At 43.6% G+C, this 25,751-nt stretch overlaps 1 protein-coding gene across 2 annotated transcripts in view; it reads right to left on the reverse strand.

The window, feature by feature from the left end:
* Positions 1-25,751, reverse strand: part of ENTHD1 (ENTH domain containing 1) — a 141,223-nt gene that overhangs the window by 84,071 nt on the left and 31,401 nt on the right. For both annotated transcript variants that reach the window (XM_051834068.3, XM_002721414.6), the window contains one exon: positions 6,546-6,788. In XM_051834068.3, the coding sequence (XP_051690028.3) occupies positions 6,546-6,788 (243 nt within the window). The remainder of the gene's footprint in view (positions 1-6,545; positions 6,789-25,751) is intronic.

Here is a 25,751-nt window from a genome sequence, read left to right on the forward strand (position 1 = left end):
GATTCTAATTGCACTGAGTCAGTGGTTCTCCACTGCAGACGGTGTTGGCCCTGCGGGGCCGTGGGCAATGTATGCAGACGTTTTTGATTCTCACAACAGGAAGGGAATATGTGCTAACAGCAGCAGCCAGTGGGTAGAGGCCAGGGATAATACCACACATCCTGCAACACACAGCCCCCTCAACAAAGAACTGTCTGGCTTAGAATATCAATGGTACGAACGTTGAGAAACCCTCCACAGAGTCTGTACAATTCTGAGAGAAATTGTCATATTTACTTTATTGGGCATTTTGATAAGCATGGAATATCTCCATTTATATAGATCTTCAATATATTTCAATTAACTGTGATAGCTTTGAGCATACAAATCTCATATACTTTTTGTAATATTTATTCCTAAGTAGATAATTTTTATTTAGTATAAATTGTATTTTTCAAAAGATTAATGTTTGTGGCTGATACAATGGCACTTTAAACTGTTCATGGGAAATGGGATTAAAAGATACTTATTTTGGTGCAAAAAAAGTTTGAAATCCATGGAGTTCAAATACACATTTCCCAAGAACTTTCAAAGACTCCTTGTATGCATGGATTTCAAATTTTTTCTGCACCAAAATAGACTGATCTTTTAATTCAATTTGCCACATTTTTAAATATCCTCATATATAGAATATAACCTGATTTTGTGTTTTGATCTTATAGCCAGCCAACTAAAACTCTTATTAAGATGTCTGTAGATCTTCCCAAGTTTTCTACATGAAAACTCTATCATCTGTAAATAATGTTTGCTTCTTCCATTTTGATCCTTATGCTTTTGATTTCCATTCCTCATTTCACTGTGATGTCTAGGACCAAGTTGAAAGCTCAAAGAGGAAAAAGATTGGGAAGCTCCTTCTTCTATTAGATTCTAGGACTGCTTCCACATTCAAATGTATGGGAACTTTAACGTCCTACTTTTTTCATGACTTCAAAAGTAATTGCATTTTGGTCAGAAAAAATGGTTCTGTGTGATATAATTTTTTTTGAAATGTAAAGGCTTTATAACATATGAATATATAATCAACTATAAAATCCATATTTTTGAAATTATTTATGTATTTCACCTCTCAATAATTTAAATACATGTTTTGAAGTCATTTACTATGATGGTAGATATTTTAACTTTTTATAGTTCTATCCATTTTTGCCTTATATATTTTGAAGTTCCTTTATGGAATATATTCACACCTAGAAATGTTGTATATTCTTGTTGAACTCAACATTTTATCAGATTATAGTTTGCAAGTATGTTTAATTCAGCAACACATTAAAAATATCATTCGTTATGATCAAGTGGGATCCATCCCACGGATGCAAGGATGGTTCAGACATGCAAATCAATAAATGTGCGATATACCACATCATCAGAAGAAAGCACAAAAACAATGTGATCATTTTGATAGATGCAGAGAAAGCATCTAATAAAATTCAACATATTTTCATGATACAAAGAATAGTTTCTATAAACTGGATATAAAAGGAATGTACCACTACACAATAAAGACCATATATGACAAACTCAAGGCAGTATTACACTGAACAATGAAGAATTTAAAAATTTTCCTCTAAGACCTAGAACAAGACAAGAATGTCCACTTTCACCATTTCTATTCAACACGGTACTGGAAGCTCTAGCCACAGCAATTAGGGGAGAGAGAGAAGTGATGGGCATGTAAGTTGGAATAGAGGAAGTCAAACTGTCTTTGTCTGCATACAACATTATTTGTTCAAAGAAAATACTAAAGAATCCACCAAAAACCTACTGGAATCAATAAATGATTGCAGTGTAACTTTGGTTCGAAAACCATCACATACTACGTGCGGGAGAGTGCTTCCGTGATACAGAACGCTCGGACATCCGGCACGGTCCAGAGCAATCCCTCCTCCATAAGATGAAGTCCTCTGCAAAGACTACGCAAGAGCTCCTTATGGAAGACACTCTTCCCACAGTTTTTTTTTTTTTTTTTTTTTTTTTTTTTTTTTTTTTTTTATGACAGGCAGAGTGGACAGTGAGAGAGAGAGAGACAGAGAGAAAGGTCTTCCTTTTGCCGTTGGTTCACCCTCCAATGGCCGCTGCGGCTGGCGCGCTGCGGCCGGCGCACCGCGCTGATCCGATGGCAGGAGCCAGGAGCCAGGTGCTTTTCCTGGTCTCCCATGGGGTGCAGGGCCCAAGCACCTGGGCCATCCTCCACTGCACTCCCTGGCCACAGCAGTGGGCTGGCCTGGAAGAGGGGCAACCGGGACAGAATCCGGCACCCCGACCGGGACTAGAACCCGGTGTGCCGGCGCCGCTAGGCGGAGGATTAGCCTAGTGAGCCGCGGCGCCGGCCTTCTTCCCACAGTTTTTGTAGTGACTCCTGCCTCCAGGGAAGGGGCTAGCTGATGCTCACAGCTCAGAGGAGCAGTGTGGTAACTGTGCTGTTTGTAGCGTTCTGCTTGCCACCAAGCGCCCATTACCCTTCAGTTCACCTCTTTCTTCAAACAGGGAAGACCACACAAGCTTCTTCCAGAATTGAAACTTGGAGAAAACATCCAAGGTTAGGAAGAAAAAAAAAAAAAAAAAAAGAAGTACTGATGTGTGCACGATACCTTCTCGAAAGCGCCTCTTTTTGCTCGCTAATTTACCACAAAGCAGCACGACACAGATGCTCCAGCTCTAGCTCCGGAGCCCAGCAACGCATCCTGTTTCACATTTCACTCTAAGTAACTCAGACATCTTGCAATGGAAATTTACCTGTATGGCACAATTACTTGCCTCCATTTTCCCTAACTCAAATGTTACTGACATCTTTAATTTCTCCCTTTGTTCTCCATCATCCGTGAATCCTACCGCCTCTCTACATTCTAGGCTACCTTTAAACACTACCGTTCCCTCATTTCTACAGTCCCAGAGGAGGTCCTATATGCATGGATTCAAACAACTGTCTCTTGCAAAACCTTGGTCCAATCTGTGCTTCCTTCATTTCTACACAAAGTGATACGAATAATCCACCAACAGCTGTTTTCAGTAATAAGAAAGCGAAGTTTTGTGACGAAGCAAAACATCCCTTCTGCTATCCAAGCCTTACAATAGTATACTGTTGCTAAGCTTATCAAACTGAACTGTCCAAACAGTGTTTAGTTTGTCCTTCATGAGTTGCTCACCACAATCAGGTCTCCGACTAGAGGGTCACCTTCTCCAAAGGTCCGTCCGTCCGTCCTTCCTTCCTTCCTTCCTTCCTTCCTTCCCTCCCTCCCTCCCTCCCTCCCTCCCTCCCTCCCTCCTTCCTTCCTTCCTTCCTTCCTTCCTTTCTAGAAAACTTTTATTTGATAAACATAAATTTTGAAAGTACAACTTATGGATTACAGCAGTTTTTTCCCCACCCACCTGCAAACCATCCCATCTCCTACTCCCTCTCCCATCCCATTCTTCATTAAGATTCATTTTTAATTATCTTTGTATACAGAAGATCAACAGTATATACTAAGTAAAGATTTTTAACAGATTGCACCCACACAGACACACAAAGTATAAAGTGTTGTTTGAATACTATTATTTACTGTTAGTTCTCATAGTACAACACATTAAGGACAGAGGTCCTACATGGGGAGTAAGTGCACAGTGACTCCTGTTGCTGATTTAACAACTGACACTATTATTTATGGTGTCAGTGATCACCTGAGGCTCTTGTCATAAGCTGTCAAGGCTAAGGAAGTCTCCTGAGTTCACGAACTCCGACCTTAATTAGACAAGGCCATATTCAAAGTGGAAGTTCTCTCCTCCCTCAGAGAAAGGTACCTCCTTCAGGCCCTCATTTCTACACGACCTAACATAAAGCTCTCTCTGTTACTCTCCAACCCGGCTTTCTGTATCCTATGGACTTGCTACAGACGTATTTATATCTAGTTAGCTTATGTGTGTAACATCCATCCCTATCACTACAATGCTAATGTCATGCTGAAAGGAATTTTATTCACTGCTGTAGCTCCAAATTTCTGGATATTCAAATTTCAAGTAATAAATTCAGTACTTAGGTGTTTACAATGAAACAAGAAAGAAGCAAGGAAAAGGAAAGAAGAGCAAGAGGAGTAACAAAGCGCAAAGGGTGAAGGAAGTGGCTATCTTTCTCCACTGCTCTACTGTTAGCATCAGTTTTGAACTCAAGGCCTCCAAAACACCATTTCAGAAGGGGCTGACATCGTTTTTTGAGATTTCAAAATAATGAGTACTTTAAAGAAAGAGGTTCCACTACTTTCAGAAGCATTTGGGTGGTATTTACTATTATAATTCCAATGAACTGCCTTTTTATGTCAGAAGCAGAGAGAGGATGACAGACAGAGAGGCCCCATGCACTGGTTCACTCTCCAAATGCCCACAATGGCAAAGCTGGGAGCCAGGAACTCAATCCAGGTCTCCCACATGGGAGACAGAAACTCCATGACCTACTCCTCCAAGGATTTGCATTGAGCTGATTCAGACAGCAAAACCCACGTTACTCTGATATGGGATGCTGGCATCTTAGCTGGTCAGTCTTTTTTTTCTTTTAACATTTATTTTATTTATTTGAAAGACAGTTACAGAGAGAGGTAGAGTCAGAGAGAGAGAGGTCTTCCATCCACTGGTTCACTCCTCAGTTAGCCGCAATGGCCAGAGCTGCACTGATCTGAAGCCAGGAACCAGGAGCTTCCTCCGAGTCTCCCACACGGTGGCAAAGGCCCAAGGACTTGGGCCATCTTCTACTACTTTCCCAGGCCATAGCAGAGAGCTGGATCAGAAGTGGAGCAGCCGGGTCTAGAACCAGCACCCATATGGGATGCGGGCGCTGCAGGCCAGGGCGTTAACCTGCTGCACCACAGCGCCGGCCCCAGAGGTCCAAGCTGCTCACCTCCACCTCTTCATGTCCACTCCCCCGTCCACAAGTACAAATGGAGTGAACATTTGGGAATGACCAAGTCATAGAAGTACTTAGATAATTTTCGTAGGATGTTGACATTGGCATTAACATTTTTAATTAACAATTCAACAACTTATTTTTACTTTAATAATTAACATTTTTTATTATTTATTTATTTATTTATTTATTTATTTATTTTTAACAGGCAGAGTGGACAGTGAGAGAGAGACAGAGAGAAAGGTCTTCCTTTTGCCGTTGGTTCACCCTCCAATGGCCGCCGCGGCTGGCGCGTTGCGGCCGGTGCACCGCGCTGATCTGATGGCAGGAGCCAGGAGCCAGGTGCTTTTCCTGGTCTCCCATGGGGTGCAGGGCCCAAGCACCTGCGCCATCCTCCACTGCACTCCCTGGCCACAGAAGAGAGCTGGCCTGGAAGAGGGGCAACTGGGACAGAATCCGGCGCCCCAACCGGGACTAGAACCCGGTGTGCCGGCTCCGCTAGGCGGAGGATTAGCCTAGTGAGCCGCGGCGCCGGCCTAATAATTAACATTTTAAATTTCCTACACCTAACATTTAAAGTTATCTATTCATATAGAACCTCTGCATACTCACTTTTAGGGTCCTACTTAATAGATGTCTTAGCTCAGGCTGCTGACAACACAACCCCATAGGCTAAGTGACTTATAAACAACAGAGACGGATTTCTTGTGGTTCTGCGGGCTCGAGAGAAGTCCAAGATCAGGGTGCCAGCATAGCCAGGCCTGGTCCGAGGGCCTATTCGGGGCTATAGATGCAGACTGCTAGCTGCATCCTCACCTGGCCAGAGGAGGCTGACGGGGCTTCTCCGGGGTCTCCTGGATAAGGGCGCAGATGCCCTTCACGAGGGACCCCTCACAACCTAATCAGCTTCCAGAGACCCCACCTCCCCACACGGCACAGGGGGTTAGACGGCAACAGACAAATTTTGGAAAGGCACACTCAGTCCAGAGGAGGCCACTTGGTAACGCTAGGAGGCAAGCCTCTGGAAATGCTTGTACGATGGTACTGCTACTGTGCCCCGCACCTTACGGGGCAAGGCTTAGTTCCTTTCAAGGGGTGGTTATCCAAGTCACATTTCATTCATGTCCTCGCAGCCTCAAACTGCCTGCTCCCTATATACACTTATCAGCAAAGGTCTGCAACTACGGAAATTGGGGTAAGATGGCATTTTTCAATGTTCTAGCAGATTCTGCAGAAACGAGCATTCTATTTTATTTTCCTGCTTATTTCTACCATAACATTATGAGCAAGTCCTTTTCTTAAAGAGTTCAGTAGTCCTGGTTTAAAGATTTAGGCAAGGTAAACAGTACAGAATATCGTCCTCGAAAAATTATAAAGCACTTCTAGAATTTTAAAGCACATTTTAGAGACTTCAATGTATTGATCTGTAGAATCAAATAGTGCCCAGCCCCTTAGAGAACAGTTTATTCCAGTTATGAATTACATCCTCAACTTTGTTCTCCACATATAAAGTCTAATACAGTAGTAGCAGTACTGATATAATAGTCATAATTGAGTACTAAACCTAGTGATTTCTATTTTTACACTGTTCTAAGTGAGACCTACGGTGCTCTGGGCCAGTGGCCGTTACACGCACTTTTACTCCGGAGGCTTGCGATCTTGGGGCGCTTGTGCTTCTTCTCTGAGGCAGGGTTCTCCGGCGTAGGGGCAGAAGCGCACGCTGTTGGTGAGCTACCTGCACCAGGTAATTTTTTAGGAAATGCCATGGAGCAGCAGGTGCGCCGTCTAGTCCGACGTGCCACTTCCCTCTCTTTGTACAGCAACTGTTCATCCATTAGCAATGCCATGAGTTGCTTAGACTTTTCCCGGATATAATAACCTGAAAAAAATACATTGCGTTTGCTTATAAAAGGAAACACTAGTTAACACTCTAATAATAATTGGTATTCTAACGAAAATTAAGAAAAAATTAAACTGAGCAAAGTGAAAACCTGTAGCAAATAAAGAACTGTCAATAAATATACTCCTTTGTCAAACTTTAAGAAGTAAATCATTATAATGAAATCGTGTCCTACATTGGCATTACATTTCTCACATTAAATACGGTATTGGCTTTTCCTTTTCAAAGCAATGCAGACTGCAATAAATCAAACCAGCCAGCATAAAAAGATGAATGAGTCAGACACAGATATGCTGATCTAGATGTATGACCACGACATATCGCCAAAGATTTAAAGTAAAAGCATTTGTAAAGCAAAGAGGAGAATAAACTATCGTGTGTGTGTGTGTGTACATTCTGCAAAGAGGAGTAGATGAGAACTAGAGGGCTGTGGTTTGAATGGGCGCCCTCCAGAATTAAGGTGCTGCCAACATGACCATATGAAGAGGTGGGGGCTTTAGAGGTGACTGGGCCACGAGGGCTCCTCCCTCTGGAGTGTGTCAAGGCCCTTATAACAGGGGCTTCAGGCAGTGTCGGTTTTGCTTTACAGCACGTTGAGGACACAGCATTCCTCCCTGGAGGACGCAGCATCAAGGCAACATCTTGGAGGCAAGAGCAGCCATCACACAATCTGCCAGCTCCTGGACCTTGGAATTTCCAGCCTCCAGAAGGGGAGAAAATAAATTTCTATTCTTTCCAAGTAACTCAGTCTGTGCTGTTCTGTTACACCGGCACAAAAGGAACAGGAGAGACAGGTAAGCAGGCAGACAGGCAGACTGCCTACTTACAACATTCGCAGATATTTGTTAGTTTAAAGGAGTGCTGTTGGGGTGGGACAAGGGGAGGGAGGGAAATTGGCTTTTCTTGGACTTAACATCATTATCAAAACAATCTGTTACCACCAGTAAGCAAAGCAGAGTCAAGGCCAGAATTCCCGGTGCAGCCTGCCCTTAGGCATCTATCTGGGCCTGAGTCGACCTGAAAAGCAGTACAAGCGTATCTGCTCAGTTTAATTCACAGACGTAGAGCACACTACAACCTGTAATTCGCTCAAATAGAAGGTGTGAGTATTATTCTCAACCCCCTCACATGAGAAATGATAAAGGAAATTCACCCACATCTCTGTATCTTGAGACCAACTCATCTAAGCATCTCATGGTCTTCCCGAGCCTTCTTCCAGAAGTAAACTGCAAAATCCCTAAAGACCCACGACCAAGCTCATCCTGGGCTCTAAGTGTGATGAATGAAAGTACTGATGTCTCCTAACTACAAGTCATGGCAGTGGAAGTAATGAGAAACGGTCAAGTTCAGGGGATATGTAGATGACAGGGGCCAGCACTATCACTTCATTACAGATGGATTTGGAGTGTCAGGAACCTTTGCTCACGTTGCCACCTTTACCAAAATTATCTTCAATTCTTCCTTCCAAACTTGGCTAACTGCTTCAAATGTTATTATTACAAACACCCTTAACTTCCTATAACGAGTCTGTAGTGTATAACTTAAAAAATCCAACAGTGTTTTGGGTTACGGCTCTGTCACAGGGTAAACAGAAGTCTGCTGTGAATTTCAGCCTTGGGGGACCATGTGTCAGGTCCAGAAAACTGACACAGCTTGGTTTGGGAGATGTGAAAGATGTGCTTTCCCATTCTGAGCCTCAGGAGCTCATCTCCTTCCACCCTCCCCCTCTCTTCCCCTCACGTGGCCCACACTCGCCACCCCGGTGCCCATCCTGCAATCCTTCCAGGCTCTTCATCCCCCGAGAGCCGCTGCTGCTGCTGCGAGAACTCTCCTGATGCCTGGATTCCGGATACGTCCAGGTCTCCCTACTACATCACCTCCTCAGAGAAGCCTTCTCCTGCCCAGACTCTAAAACGGCCCCACCTTCATCGCTCTTATTCCCCATCCTGCTTCACTGTCACCAGGCATTTATCACGACCTAATATTAAACATTTCTCCACTTGTTCATTGTTTGTTTCCTCACCTAGAATAAAAGCTCCATCAAGGCAGCAAAATCTCATTCTAAATACTCACCTTCAGTCTTTAGTACATGCTCATAAATAGTTACTGATTGAATCAAAAAGAAACAAATTACCAAAAAAATTCATATCTTCTCCCTGATATAATACAAATGAAATTAGACTGTATGGAAAGATACTGAGGCCAATTTATAACTTATCTTCCTGAAAAAGTTGCTTAATCTGAAATAATTTAGCACAACACTCCTAATTAAAAACTAAAAGTCGTGACAGGCATTTGGCACAGAGTTAAGACACCACTTGGGATGCCTGTATCACATATCAGACACCCTGCATTCGAGTCCCAGCTCAACTTCTGAGCCAACTTCCTGTTAATGTGCACCCCAGGAAGTTGCTGACGGCTGAAGCACTTGGGTCCCTGCCACCCATGTGGGAGACCCACAGGAAGTTGCAGGTCCCTGGCTGCAGCCTGGCCTAGCCCCAGCTGATAGAAGATCTCTCTCTCTCTCTCTCTCTCTCTCTCTCTCCATTTCAAATAAAATTAGGAAAACAACTTATTACCTAGAAATTCAGGGCCAAGTGCAGAATACTCAATGAGGAGCCTGAGTGGATTGGTGGAAGCTGAGCCACCCAGTAGCTCTAAGAGACAAGCAGGTCCACTACGTGCACAACCAGCTGCAATGGTGGGGGACTCCAACATGCAGGCTCCTCCCTGAGGTGCAAGCCAGCAGCGTGAGGAAGACCAGGCCACAGCAGCTTGCCAACACCAGGGACTAAATCCCCCAGAAGCGAGCTTCACGCTACCCTGGCTACCTGTCTACTGCCCTCAGGACGCTGGGGACTAGCCCAGGTGTTCTGAAGCATCAGAAATGGAAGTGAGAAAGTCCAGGAAGAACCCAACAACCCTGCCTCAGGGATGGGCCAAGCAACTGCAATAGTCACAGCAAGCTGAGGTCTACTCATTCGGACCAGTGAACATCTGAAAAGAAAGGATGGAGGGCACAGCACTAAAATACAGCGATGCAGGGAGCGTCAACCTGGGCATCAGCTGCTCTGGGTCTGAAATAGAAAAGAGTCCCTGAAACAAGAAACTAAATCATGCAACAGATAAGCATCCAAGGATACCATTTTGAAAACAAGATAAAAAGGTTAATTGAAGTGCAGGTTAAAATGAAAATAGAGCAAAATATTGTTATAATAAGGAATCTTTTGGTTGTAAGTGACAATAACCCCCACAGAGATATACTTGGGTCCTTTTTTAAGATTTATTTATGGCCAGCGCTGCAGCTCACTAGGCTAATCCTCCACCTTGCGGCGCCGGCACACTGGGTTCTAGTCCCAGTCGGGGCGCCGGATTCTGTCCCGGTTGCCCCTCTTCCAGGCCAGCTCTCTTCTGTGGCCAGGGAGTGCAGTGGAGGATGGCCCAAGTGCTTGGGCCCTGCACCCCATGGGAGACCAGGATAAGTACCTGGCTCCTGCCATCAGATCAGTGCGGTGCACCAGCCACAGCGCGCCGGCCGCGGCGGCCATTGGAGGGTGAACCAACGGCAAAGGAAGACCTTTCTCTGTCTCGCTCTCTCACTGTCCACTCTGCCTGTCAAAAAAAAAAAAAAAAAGATTTATTTATTTATTTGAAAGTCAGAGTTACACAGAGAAAGAAGGAGAGGCAGATAGAGAGAGAGGTCTTCCATCCTCTGCTTCACTCCCCAATTGGCCACAACGGCCAGAGCTGTGCCGATCTGAAGCCAGGAGCCAGAATCCAGGATCCAGGAGCTTCTTTCAGGTCTCCCACGCATGTGCAGGGGCCCAAGGACTTGGGCCATCTTCTACAGCTTTCCCAGGCCATAGCAGAGAGCCAGATTGGAACTGGAGCAGCCAGGACTAGAACCAGCGCCCATATGGGATGCTGGCACTGCAGGTGGTAGCTTTAGTCACTACACCACAGCACCGGCCCCTATACCTGGGTCTTAGACATGATCAGGCTCAGCTTTCTTCCACACTGACAGCACATTACACTTGTCTTACAAGGTATTTCCAGTCTGTAATTGCCCATTTGATAAATGTCTTTTTCCTCCACTTGACTGTAACATTCATGAAGGCCAGAAATATACTTATGTAAGGCATACTCTAAAATAAACAGATGAAGATATTGAGGAAAACATTCCCAAATGCTGAGACAGGGTCTATAATTTTATAACTGAACACCATGTAGAGATTTGGAAATGCAGTAAATTTAGAGACCTTGGACTCTGAGATGCACAACCAGGAAAGACACATAACGTAAGATCTTCAGAAAACGTGGATTAGGCTTCAAACAAGAGTTATGAAACATCTGAACACCCTGCTTCTATGCCTGACACACGGCCCCACCAAAACCTGCTCTTCTTCCAATATTCCTTCCTCTGGCCATGCTTATTTCTTCCCTAGACACCTTTTATTTCAGGAATACAAACAATGCATTTCATAAACACAGCTTTAGGAATACAGGGATTCTTCCCACTGTACCCACACTCTCACCCCCCTGCCTCCTCCCTCTCCTGTGCCTTCTTATTGTTTACTAATATCTATTCTCAATTAACTTATACACATACAATTTAATTCTATACTAAGTATGAAAAAAAACCTGTTCCTCAACAGTCGAGACAAGGGCTGTTCAAAGTCATTGCATAGCAAAGTGTTAATTTCACTTCTTAGGATTACCTTTTAGGTGCTATATTAGTTATCACAGGTCAGGGAGAACATATGGTATTTGTCCTTTTGGGGCTGGATTATTTCACTAAGTATGATGTTTTCCACTTTCATCCATTTTGTGACAAACGATAGGATTTCTTTTTTCTTTTTCTTTTTTTTTTTTTACCACTTTGTAGTATTCCATGGTGTCCATATCTCATAATTTCTTTATCCAGTCTTCAATTGATGGGTATTTGGATTGATTCTATGTCTTAGCTTTTGTGAATTGAGCTGCAATAAACATGAGGGTACAGATAACTCTTTCATATGCTGATTTCATTTCCCTTGGGTAACCTCCCAGGAGTGGGATGGCTGGGTCATATGGCAGGTCTATATTCAGATTTCTGAGGTATCTCCATACTGTCTTCTACAGTGGCTGTACCAGTTTACATTCCCACCAATAGTGGATTAGGGTACTTTCTTCCCCACATCCTCGCCAGCATTTGTTGTTTGTTGATTTCCGTATGAAAGCCCTTCTAACTGGGGTGAGGTGGAACCTCATTGTGGCTTTGATTTGCATTTCTCTGATGGCTAGTGATCCTGAGCATTTGTTCATGTGTCTGTTGGCCATTTGGATCTTGTCTTTTGAAAAATGCCTGTTTCAATCCTTTGTCCATTTCTTCACCGGGTTGTTTGCTTTGTTGTTGCTAAGTTTCTGATCTCTATATATATTCTGGTTATTAATCCTTTATCAGTTGCATTGTTTGCAAATAATTTCTCCCATTCTGTTGGTTGCCTCTTCTCTTTGCTGAGTGTTTCTTTGGCAGTGCAGAATATTCTCAATTTGATGTAATCCCATTTGTCAATTTTGGCTTTGATTGCCTATCCTTCTGGGTTCTTTTCCAAGAACTCTTTGCGTATGCCGATGTATTGCAGGGTTTCCCCAATGTTCTCTAATAATCTGATGGTATCAGGTTGTAGCTTTAGGTCATTAGTCCATTTTGAGTGGATTTTGTGCAAGGTGTAAGGTAGGGGTCTTGCTTCATAATTCTGCATGTGGAGATCCAGTTTCCCCAGCACCATTTGTTGAAGAGACTGTCCCTGCTCCAGGGATTGATCCTAGCTCCTTTGTCAAAGATAAGTCAGTTGTAGATGCGTGGATTGATTTCCGGCGTTTCTATTCTGTTCCATTGGTCTATCCATCCGTTTTTGTACCAGAACCATGCTGTTTTGATTGTAACTACCCTGCAGTACATCTTGAAATCTGGTATTATGATGCCTCTGGCTTTGTTTTGGTTGTATAAGATTGCTTTAGCTATTCGGGCTATTCTATGTTTCCATATGAATTTGAACATCATTTTTTCTATATTTGAGAAGAATGTCCTTGGCATTTTGACTGGTATCACATTAAATCTGTAAATTGCTTTTAGTAGTATGGAATTTTGATGATATTTATTCTTCCAATCCACGAACATGGAAGATTTTTCCATTTTTTTGTGTGTCTTCATCTATTTATTTCTTTAATGTTTTGTAATTCTCACCATAGAGATCTTTGACATCCTTGGTTACATTTACTCCAAGATATTTGATTTTTTGTAGCTATTATAAATGTGATTGATCTTAGAAATTCTCTCTGCCATGGCATTATCTATGTATACAAAGGCTATTGATTTGTGTGTTGACTTTATATCCTGCAACTTAACTAAACTCTTCTGTGAGTTCCAATAGTCTCTTAGTGGAGTGTTTTGGATCTCCAATATATAGAATCATGTCATCTGCAAAAAAGTGATAGTTTGACCTCCTCCTTCCCAATTTGTATCCCTTTGATTTCTTATTCCTGCTAATGGCTCTAGCTAAAACTCCCAGGACTACATTGAATAGCAATGGTGAGAATGTGCATCTTTTTCTGCTTCCAGATATCAGTGGGAATGCCTCCATCTTTTCCCCATTCAAAAGTATGCTAGACATGGGTTTGTCATAAATTTCCTTGATTGTGTTGATAAATGTTCCTTATATACCCAATTTGCTTAGAGTTTTCACCATGAAAGGGTGTTGTATTTTATCAAATGCTTTCTTTGCATCTATTGAGATAATCATATGATTTTTGTTCTTCAATTTGTTAATGTGATATATCACATTGATCTGTGAATGCTGAACCATCCTGGCATACCTGGGGTAAATCTCACTTGGTCTGGGTGAATGATCTTTCTGATGTGTTGTTGGATTCAATTGGACAGTATTTTGTTGAGAATTTTTACATCTATGTTCATCAGGGAAATTGGTCTGTAGTTCTCTTTCTCTGTTGTATCTTTTTTCAAGTTTAGGAATTAAGGTGACGCTGGCTTCTTAGAAGGAGTTTGGGAAGATTCCCTCCCTTCCAATTGTTCTGAATAGCTTGAGAATCAATGGAGTTAGTTCTTCTTTAAATCTCTGGTGGAGGCCGGCACCGCGGCTCACTAGGCTAATCCTCTGCCTTGTGGTGCCAGCACACCGGGTTCTAGTCCCGGTTGGGGCACCAGAGTCTGTCCCGGTTGCCCCCTTCCAGGCCAGCTCTCTGCTGTGGCCCGGGAATGCAGTGGAGGATGGCCAAGTACTTGGGCCCTGCACCCCATGGGAGACCAGGATAAGTACCTGGCTCCTTCATTGGATCAGCGCGGTATGCCGGCCGCAGCACGCCAGCCGCGGTGGCCATTGGAGGATGAACCAACGGCAAAAGGAAGACCTTTCTCTCTCTCTCTCTCACTGTCCACTCTGCCTGTCAAAAATAAAAATTAAAAAAATTAAAAAAAAAATAAATCTCTGGTGGAATTCAGCAGTGAAGTTGTCCAGTCCTTGGCTTTTCTTTGCTGTAAGGGTCTTCATTACTGATTCAATTTCTGTCTTGATTATTGGTCTGCTTAGGTTTTCTATATCTTCATGTCTCAATTTAGGTAGGTTGTATGTGTCCAGGAATCTACCCATTTCTTCTAGGTTTCCCAATTTGTGGCAAACAGCTCTTTGTAGAAATTTCTAATGATTCTTTTTATTTCTGTGGTGTCAAATGTAACATAACATTTCCTTTTTAATCCTGATTTTATTGATTTGGATTTTTTTTTTGGTTAGTTGGGCCAACAATGTGTCAATTTTGTTTATTTTCTTCAAAAAACAGCTCTTCATTTTGCTGATCTTTTGTATTTTTTGGTTTAAATTTTGTTGATTTCTTCTCTAATTTTAATTATTTCTTTTCTCCTACTAGTTTTGAGTTTGGTTTGCTGTTGTTTTTCTAGGTCCTTGAGATGCACTTATAGATCATTTACTTGGTGCCTTTCCAATTTCTTGATATAGGCAACAATTGCTATAAACTTTCCTCTTAACACTGCTTTTACTGTATCCCATAAGTTTTGATATGTTGTATTATTCTTTTCATTCATTTCCAGAAATTTTTTAAAGATTTTTTTAAAAATTTATTTGACAGATAGAGTTAGACAGTGAGAGAGAGAGACAGAGAGAAAGGTCTTCCTTCTGTTGGTTCACTCCCCAAATGGCCGCTATGGCTGGAACTATGCAGATCCGAAGCCAGGAGCCAGGTGCTTCCTCGTGGTCTCCCATGCGGGTGCAGGGGCCCAAGTAGTTGAACCATCCTCCACTGCCCTCCCGGGCCACAGCAGAGAGCTGGACTGGAAGAGGAGCAACTAGGACTAGAACCTGGTGCCCATATGGGATGCTGGCTCCACAGGCAGAGGATTAGCCAAGTGAGCCACGGCGCTGCCCCAGAAATTTTTTTTTATTTCTCTTTTGATTTTTTCAATAACCCACTGTTCATTCAGGAGCATACTGTTCAGTCTTCACATGTTTATATATGTTCTAGAGATTCCTGAGTTGTTGATTTCCAGATTCATTCCATTGAGGTCAGAGAAGATGCATGGTATGATCTCAATTTTTTCTGAATTTGCTAAGACTTGCCTTATGGCCTAGCATACAGTCTACCCTAGAGAAAGTTTCATGCACTGGTAGGAAGAATGTGTATTCTTCAACTGTAGGATGAAAAGTTCTGTAGATATCTGTTAGGTCCATATGATCTATAGTGTAGATTAACTCTGTTGTTTCCTTGTTGATTTTCTGTCTGGTTGATCCGTCCATTGCTGAAAGAAGAATACTGGAGTCCCCCATACTATTATATTGGAGTCTATGTCTCCCTTTAGAACCATTAACATTTCTTTTAAATAGCCAGGTGCTCTGTAATTAGGTGCACATACATTTATAATAGTCACATCTTCCTGTTGAAGTAATCCCTTAATCATTACATAGTGCCTTTCTTTGTCTGTTTTAACAGTTTTTGTGTTAAAGTCTATTTTGTCTGATGTTAGGATGGCTATACCAGCTCATTTTTGGTTTCTGTTGGCATGGAATATCTTTTTCTATCCTTTCACTTTCAGTCTGCATGTATCTTTGTTGGTGAGATGTGTTGCTTGTAGGCAACAAATTGATAGGTTTTGCTTTTTAATCCATTCAGCCAGTCTCTATCTTTTAACTGGAGAGTTGAGGCCATTTACATTCAAGGTGACTATTGATAAGTAATGACTTGACCCTGCCATTTTTCCATAAATATTCATATTGTTTACTTTGGATTTCCTTTGTACTTTTACTGGGAGATTTTTTGCCTTCACCTTTCATAGTGATGACCATGTTTCTGTGTTTCTGAGCACAGCACATCCTTAAGCATCTTTTTTTAAGGCTGGACAACTAGCAACAAATTCTTTCAATTTGTCTTTATTTCACCTTCATTCATAAATGAAAGCTTTGCAGGGTACAATATTCTGTGTTGACGGTTTTTTTTCTCTTAACTCTTGAAATATATCTCACCATTCTCTCGTTGCCTGTAGGGTTTCTGATGAGAAGTCAGCTGTGAGTCTAATTGGAGATTCTCTGAAAGTAATCTGACATTTCTCTCATGCACATTTTAGAATTTTTTCTTTTAAGTTTTACTGTGGAGAGTTTGACTGGAATGCATTGTGGTGAAGATCTTTTCTGGTCATGTCTAATAGGAGTTCTATGTGTTTCCTATATTTGGACGTCCCTTTCTTCCTCCAAATTAGGGAAGTTTTCTGTAATTATTTCACTAAAAAGGTGTTCTAATCCACTCTCTCCATACCTTCAGGAACTCCCAGGACCCGTATGTTGGGTTTTTTGATAGTGTCCCATAAATCTCTAACATTGCTTTTAGTTTTCTAATTTCTTCTCTTTTTTTGGTCTGACTATAAGATTTCCAGAGATTTTTCTTCTCCAGAGATTTGTCTTCTAACTCAGATATTCTTTCTTCTTCCTCACTGAGTCTGTTCTTAAGACTTTCCACCATATTTTTATTTGTCTATTGAATTCTTAATTTCCAATATTTCATTTTGATTTCTCTTTAAAATCTCAATTTTGTGGGAAAAAATTTCATTCATGTGATGTGTGGATTTTTTTTAGTTTATGAATCTACGTCTGATTACTTTTAAGTAATCCTACAATCAATTTATTTGAATTCCATTTCTGGCACTTCATCAGTCTCTTCATCTTCACATTCTAGTACTGAAGTGTTGTGTTCTTTGAGGGGGTGTCATGTTGTTTTCCTTATTCTCATTGCTTGATTTGCTGCGTTTATTATTAGGCATTCGTTGTTGTTGTTGGGTCTCCCCACTCCCATGGTGATGGCTTTTACCTTTGGACTATGCCTCTGTGGCTTAGTAGACTGCCCACTCTTTCATTGAATATCTAGACATGTGTGCTGGGTGTGGTTAGGGAACCTTGTTCAGTGCTCCAGGGTGAGGGGACTGTCCAAGGTGACATCCAAGTTGAGTGTGGTAAATCTTGCTTTTTTTTTTTTTAATCAGAGGAGAGGTTTGTTCTGCTCTGTTCACAGATTCTCATGCTCAACTCCTCTCCTCAAAAGAGACCAATGCCTGGGCACTAGCTACAGTGGGTGCAATTTTCATCCACTCTACCTAAGAACCACACAAAGGATCTGTGCAGTTTGCAGTGTGAACGTGGATCCTGTGGTAATGACCCTCACCAGGGAATCAGGGAGCCCCGAGCATGTGGAGCCTTCACAGTGACTGCCCGAAGTCCCAACCACACCCTGTACCCTCCCATGCAGCCACAGTGCTTTCACAGTCCCAGCACACGAGACTCCCACAGTCACAAGCTCCCAGCCCCCTGTCCATTCTCCTGGCCAAACTCAGGCATCTCCTCTCAGTTGGTTGCTGGATACATGGACACAAGCAGGCATAGCTGTTACATATGTCCAAGATGGTGGCCACCCTTTCTTAGGTAGTTACAGGACACCAGTGCCAGGTGGTCAGGGAGAGAGAAACATGCCCCCCCTTTTTCCTCTAGGTTGGCAAGTACACTGTCCCCCTCAGGGCTCTAAGCTGGACTCCCGCCAGGTTCTTCCCACAGTTTTATCACCAGAGACTTGGGCTGCTGTAGTCTGGTCTCCCCTCTCTCCAGAGCTGGTGTTGAGGCTCTCAGCTGCTGGGGTCCTGGGTTATGCGTGTCCCACCCTCCACACAGGTCCACAGTGTCCTTCTGATATTTTCTACCTAACTCTGCCCTGAGATTGCTCCCTCCACTTTTTAAAACTATCTTCCCCCTAGATGAGAGCAGTAAGCTCCCTCCCTATTTTGCCATCTTGAAAACCTCCAGTCTTATTAGAAATATAAACATCCCCAAATTCAGTTACCCAGGTCTACTGATTATATCCACAACATTTCTTCTAAATCCATTTTCTCTTCTCCTTCTCCCTTAGTTCAGACCCTGGTCATTTGTTGCCTTTGGTATCCCAAAGCATTTACTTATCTCCCTTTCAATTTATCCTCCACAATGCCTGCAGGGGAAGGGCAAAGTACCCATAGCATCTGACCAACTGAACTTTCAAGTTAAAAAAAATAAAAACCTGTCATGTTGGCACAGTAAGTTTATGCTGCTAATACCCCTCTTCTCTGCAGCAAATACACAGCAATAACAGACGCTGCCAGTTACAAGAGCAAGATGAAAAAGTCCACAAAACAGAAACACAAGAGAATGAAAAAGCAAGGAGCAGGGCCGGAGCCACCGGGCTGCAAGGCTCTGGATGTGGCAGCCGAGAGTTCAGCTCCTTGGGTGTCAGGGAACCAGAGCTGAGCCCACACTTTGATGTTAGCTGGGGTCTGTGTTTGTCAGAGAATAAATAGAAAGAAAAAGAAACAGCTCCTAACTGCTTTCTAGACTGTTACTTATTTGCTATGGAGATCGAGAAGCAGGAGGATAATCATTTAGGCTTAAAACTTGGAAGTAAGTTAAGCCACTTGCTTGCTGAGCCCCTGGGTCTGTGACATGCTGTTACATCTGCAGGGTGTGAGCCCCAGACTACCTCTATAAGGCCTGCACTGGAGACGCTGAGGGAGCTGGGTACAGGGAAATACAAAACCAACATAAAAGAAAAAGAGAACATGGTTGGTTGTGGGAAGAACCTCCCACTCAAAATAAGCCTGAAAGCTAAAATTCCAAAACACATGTTTAAAAAATCTAATGTTGGGGTCAGTGTTACGGTGCAGCAGGTTGAGCCACCACTTGTGGTGCTGGCATCCCATACTGGAGCACAGTTTTGAATCCTGGCTGCTCCACTAATGATCCAGCTCCCTGCTGATGCACCTGGGAAAGCTCAGAACATGGGCCCTGTATGTGGGCCCTTGCCACCCATGTGGGAGATCTGGGTGGATTTGGGCTCCTTGCTTTGGTCTGGCCCAAATCCACTGTGGCCATCAGGAGTGAACAAGGAGATGGAAGATGTCTCTTTCTCTTTCTGTGTTCAAATAAAGAAAGACATCTTAAAAAAAAAAAAAAGATCTAATGATAGGAAATACAGCCAATAAAACAACAGAAACATAAATTCACTCTAAATGAAATAAATGCTTCTATAGGATCTTCCATGGAAATCAATATTTTATGGGATTTAAAAATCCTCTAATATTTTCAAATATACTCTTGAGGTTAATACAGGACCCATATCCACAAGAAATATGAAATTATAAAACAAAATAAAGACAGGCAGAAAGGAAATAAACACAAATGGATTTGGAGAGATCCAATTAAAAACCCTAGCTATGGGTGCTGATGCTGTGGCGCGGCAGGTGAAGCCACCACCTGCAATGCCAGAATCCCACATGGTTCACGTCCCAGCCGCTCTGCCTCTGATCCAGCTCCCTGCTAATGGCTTGGGAAGGGCAGCAGAGGACGGCTCACATGCTTGGGCCCCTGCCACCCACGTGGGAGACCCAGATGAGGCTCCTGGCTTCAGCCTGGCTCAGCCCTTGTCATCGCGGCCACTTGAGATGTGAACCAGAGGATGGAAGATCCATCTCTCGTTCTCTCTCTCATCCCCCCTCTCTCTGTAACTCTTTCAAGCAAATAATCTTTTTAAAAAAATATGAAAACTGGCCGGTGCCGCAGCTCACTAGGCTAATCCTCCGCCTAGCGGAGCCGGCACACCGGGTTCTAGTCCCGGTCAGGGCGCCGGATTCTGTCCCGGTTGCCCCTCTTCCAGGCCAGCCCTCTGCTGTGGCCAGGGAGTGCAGTGGAGGATGGCCCAGGTGCTTGGGCCCTGCACCCCATGGGAGACCAGGAAAAGCACCTGGCTCCTGGCTCCTGCCATCGGATCAGCGCGGTGCGCCGGCCGCAGCGCGCCACCCGCGGCGGCCATTGGAGGGTGAACCAACGGCAAAGGAAGACCTTTCTCTCTGTCTCTCTCTCTCACTGTCCACTCTGCCTGTCAAAAATTAAAAAAATAAAAATAATAAAAATAAAAAATAAAAAAAAAATATGAAAACTACAGGAGTAGGCATTCTGTCTAGCTGTTAATATACCCATGTCCCAAATCATAGCACCTGGGTTAAATTTTTGGCTTGGCTCCTAGACCACACCTCCTGCTAGTGCAGATCTGGGAGACAGCAGTAATGGCTCAAGTAGCTGGGTTCTATCCAGCGTGGGAGATCAGAATTGCATTGGGAGTTCCTAAATTTGGCTCCAGCCCACCACCAGCCACTACAGGCATCTGGGGAGTGAACCAGAGGGTGACAGCACACCTGCCCGCGCTCTTGCTCTCTCTCACTCTTCCTTTCAAGCAGATGGAAAAAAATTTTAACTGTCTCCAAAAAACAAGAAAACGAAATGAAAATAACTCTACACATAGAAACACTGTAGAAAACTCAAAGAATGGGGGTGTAGATTGTGGTGCAGTGGGTTAAGCCAACTCTCGGGACACATGCATCCTGTATCAAAATGCTAGTTCAAGTCCTGGCTACTCGATTTCTAAGCTAGCTCCCTGCTGAATGCGCCTGGAAAGTAGCAGACAGTGGCTCACGTACGTGGGTTCCTGCTGTCCATTTAGGAGACATGCAGTTCTTAGCTCCTGGCTGTACCTGGCCCAGCCCCAGCCATTGAAGGCATTTGGGGAGCAAACCAGAGGATAGAAGATATCTTTCTGACTTTCAAATAAATAAATCTTAAAGAAAAAAAAAAGAATAACAGATATTTAAGATAAAACAAAAAAACCTTAAAAGCTACTAATCCCTTCTTTGGGCCAATAACACACTTGTCATTCATGCAGCTCATTAGTCATTTATTTTTTTTTAAATATTTATTTATTTTATTTGAAAGGCAGAGTTACAGAGAGGCAGAGATGGGGGGGACGGAGAAAGAGAGAAAGAAGTCTTTCATCTGCTGATTCACTCCCTAGATGGCCACAATGGTTGGAGCTGTGCCAATCCAAAGCCAAGAGCCAGGAGCTTCTTCTGGGTCTCCCATGCAAGTGCAGGGGCCCAAGGACTTGGGTCATCTTCTACTGCTTCCCCAGGTCACAGCAGAGCTGGATCAGAAGTGGAGCAGCTGGGACTCTAACTGGCACCTATATAGCATGCCAGCACTGCAGGCGGCAGCTTTACCCACTACCCCCCATTAGTCATTTAATTAGCAAATATTTGATCCTCACCTCCGCTATACCCAGTGAAGAAACAGAGTCACAAATAAAGCAGTCAGCCATCTCAGCACTCTGACCTGTAAGTCAGTGATCACAGCATGTGCCAGGCCTGCAGCAGACTTGTCGCCAAGATGCCAGGGATGTGCCACAGGCAGCTGCTCAGCTCCCACACAGCCCTAAAGTTCCTCCTGCGGAGTATCTGCACGGAGCTCTACATTTCAGCATCGACTTATGTTCCAGGAAATAACAATAATGCAAGTAAAAGTCTATCAAGGACTCACAGTACTAGCTAACCATGACTGATGGCTTACTACTGTGCACCTAACTTGCAGACAAAACTCTAATCCTCACAACGACTCCCAGAGCTAATTATTAAGTCCACTGTACAAAAGCGAAAGTAAGGTTTAGAGTGATGAACTAATTTCAAAGTTAATAAGCCAGAAAGTAGACAGTAACTCTAGAAAAATGATAAAACATAGGCTTTAATTTCTCTCACTGATTGTAGTATGTAATTATAAACTATTTTATTTGATAAGACCCTTAACAGAGAATAATCTTATTGACACAACACTGGAAATGCTAAACTGATTGCTCTCCCTGTCCTGTTTACTGCTGTCATCCAAATGCGCACAACAAATAAAGTACATGATAGGAAGGCTAGGCAGCTGGGCAAGGCCACATTTCAGTTTAAACAAATTCATGCTTTGCTTCTTGCTATCAGGATTACCAACACAACTACATTTGTTGAAAAAGACCACACAAGGCTGTCTGATACATTCAACTATTAAATTTTTTTTGCTTAAACTCACAATAACAACCTTTTTTAAGATTTTTTTTTTACTTTATTTGACAGAGTTAGATAGTGAGAGAGACAGAGACAGAAAGGGCTTCCTTCTGTTGGTTCACCCCCCAAATGGCCGCTATGGCTGGAGCTATGCCGATCCGAAGCCAGGAGCCAGGTGCCTCCTCCTGGTCTCCCATGCGGGTGCAGGGGCCCAAGCACTTGGGTCATCCTCCACTGCCTTCCCAGGCCACAGCAGAGAGCTGGATTGGAAGAGGAGCAAGCAGGACTAGAACCCAGGGCCCATATGGGATGCCAGTGCCACAGGCGGAGGATTAACCTAGTGCGCCACGGCGCAGGCCCCAATATAACTTTTTTTTTTTTTTTTTTTTTTTTTTTTGACAGGCAGAGTGGACAGTGAGAGAGAGAGACAGAGAGAAAGGTCTTCCTTTGCCATTGGTTCACCCTCCAATGGCCGCCGCGGGTGGCGCGCTGCGGCCGGCGCACCGCGCTGATCCAATGGCAGGAGCCAGGAGCCAGGTGCTTTTCCTGGTCTCCCATGGGGTGCAGGGCCCAAGCACCTGGGCCATCCTCCACTGCACTCCCTGGCCACAGCAGAGGGCTGGCCTGGAAGAGGGGCAACCGGGACAGAATCCGGCGCCCCGACCGGGACTAGAACCCGGTGTGCCGGCGCCGCTAGGCGGAGGATTAGCCTAGTGAGCCGCGGCGCCGGCCTCCCAATATAACTTCTAAGCACAAGGTTTACAATCACCTAAAGTCCGTAACATAGGTTTTTAAAGAAAACTATTTGTTCATCAGAAATATTTGGGAATTACATTTACTAAAGACACAAACGTACTCAGAAGCTCGTGTTGACCCCCCCCCCCCATGAGCACCATCGCAATATGAGCCACCAGCCCTCAGGCGGCTTTCCCAGAACTCTGCCTAGTGCCATGTGACACGAGTAGAAGTAACGAAGTCCGATGCACTCTGGAGCTGCACATTTTCCTCTGGTGCTTAACCACCGTACCGTGCGGTGTGCCCCAGCCACCCCAAGCCCGGCCCCCGGTGTGCCCCAGCCTCCCCAAGCCCAGCCCCTTCTAGAAAACCAAGAGTAGCCCTAATTTTTAGCGCTTCATGGCCTTGACATGGCTAATGAACATCTAAAGCAAATCGTCATTTCCACTGTTAGAGTATTTTATTCTCCTTGAACACATTCTTCCAGGTATCTTGGCTCTATGTGTTATGGTTACCCTGAAAAGGAAAACTCCAGTCGCTTCTTTTTCCTCCTGCTCACCCATGCTTCCCTCTGTCTAAACCTTCCCAGGGGCGAATACTGGTGCTTCTCTCCTTCTGAGAGAGCCTGGGCTCAAAAACAGCCTCCATCCCAAAAGAGATTAGATGACTTATAACCTGATGTAAACACGAACAGAAGTGCTAGATACTCCAGCATATTTATCTTATGTATTTTAATTTATACCTCTGAACCATGAAATAAAAAACTCAGTTCTTAGTCCAAGATATTCATTCAAACTTTGGTGAGCAAGTAAGTTGGTGACTGGTATCAGCCCAAGGACCTGCCAGGAACATAAATGTCAACCACCTAACTTCCTAAATTAGGTGAAGATAATCATAGTGGAAGGCTTGAAATGGCAGGACTGGGGGCTGGAGTTGAGGCATAGCAGGTAAAGCCACCATGCAACACTGGCATCCCATAGAGGCACTGGTTTGTGTCTGGGCTGCTCCACTTCTGAGCCAGCTCCCTGATAACGGCCTGGGAAAGCAGCAGAAAATGGCCCAAGTGTCTGAGGCCCTGCACCCATGTGGGAGACGCTGATAAAGCTCCTGGCTATGGCCTGGGCCAGCCTTGGCAGCTGGCAGCCATCTGGGGAGTGAACCAGCAGATGGAAGCTCGCTCGCTCTCTCTCTCTCCCCCCCACTTCCCTTCCCACCCTCCTTCCCTCCCTCCCTCCCTGTCTCTTTCTCTCTTTGTTACACTTTCAAACAAATAAATAAATCTTTTTTAAAAATAATAAATCAGCAGTAATGTCACCAAGGCATGCTAACCCCTAGTAAAATAGCTTACCTTTTTAATACTGAAAATTTGTCTTTTTAAAATGTATTCCTTTTATAAAAATATACCTTCAATTTAAATACAAGGATATTTCAAAAAGTTTGTGCAAAATAGAATTAAGATATTTATTTTGGGGGCCGGCGCTGTGATGCCACAGGTTAACACCCTAGACTGAAGTGCCGGCATCCCATATGGGTGCCAGTTCGAGACCCGGCTGCTCCACTTCCGATCCAGCTCTCTGCTAAGGCTTGGGATAGCAGTAGAGGATGGCCCGAGGATGGCCTGGAAGAAGCTCCTGGCTCCTGGCTTGGGATCAGCGCAGCTCTGGCTGTTGCGACTATCTGGGGAGTGAACCAACAGATGGAAGACCTCTCTCTCTCTCTCTCTCTCTGCCTCTCCTCTCTCTGTGTAACTCTGACTTCCAAATAAATAAAGCTTTTAAGGAAAAAGATATTTATTTTGGCACATAAAGTTTGAAATCCATGTAGTTTTTTCATAACACACATTTTCCACAAACTTTCTGAAGATTCCTTACATGCATGGATTTTGGATTTTTTGTACCAGGGGCCAGTGTTGTAACACAACAGGTTAAGTGGCCAGTGCAACACCGGCATCCCATATGGGCACCAGTTTGTGTCCTGGTTGCTCCCCTTCCAATCCTGCTCCCTGCTACTGCTCCACTTCCAATTATCTCCCTGCTAATGTACCTGGGAAAGCAGTGGAAGATGGTCCAAGTGCTTGGGCCTCTGGATCAAAGTGGGAGATTCAAATGGCAGTTGCAGCCATTTGGGGAGTGAAACAGAGGATGGAAGATCTCTCTCCGTAACTCTTTCAAATAAACAATACATCTTTTTTAAAAACTGCATCAAAATAAACTTATCTTCTAATTCCATCTTCCACAAGCTTTTTGAAGTACCCTTGTTTATGTGTGTACGTACGTATATATGAATTAAAGCCATTTTAAAAGGCTTTAAATGAAATTAGCTGCAGCTTCACGACTTACCTAAAGGAGAATAAACAGCATATAAACCATCCTCCAAGCATTTCCTAAAACCCAAGTTTTTTTTACCTTACTTGTGTAAATTAATACTTTGATGATATGAAAATTTTTCACATTTGATTGAGTATTTTGCAGATAATTTTAATTAATTCATCCTAGTAGTTCAGTGAAATTCCATTACAGTATTTTTAAGATTCAATTACGAGAGGCTGTTTAATGTACAGAATATGACTAGTATTAGCATAGATGAGCTCTAATTATGTTCAGCCATTAATTAGCTGCACAACCTTACCTAAATCATTCAGTTTCTCTGAGCTGTAGCTCCACATCTCTGCAAAATATCACATGTAGAATAGCTCTTCCTTATCCACACAGGATATGTTCCAAGACCCCCAATAGTAGCCTGAAACCTTGGAAAGTACCAAA

The sequence above is a fragment of the Oryctolagus cuniculus genome, chromosome 11, assembly GCF_051225735.1.
Source record: "Oryctolagus cuniculus isolate XC-2025 breed Fujian yellow rabbit chromosome 11, ASM5122573v1, whole genome shotgun sequence".
In the NCBI taxonomy this organism is placed as follows: domain Eukaryota; kingdom Metazoa; phylum Chordata; class Mammalia; order Lagomorpha; family Leporidae; genus Oryctolagus; species Oryctolagus cuniculus.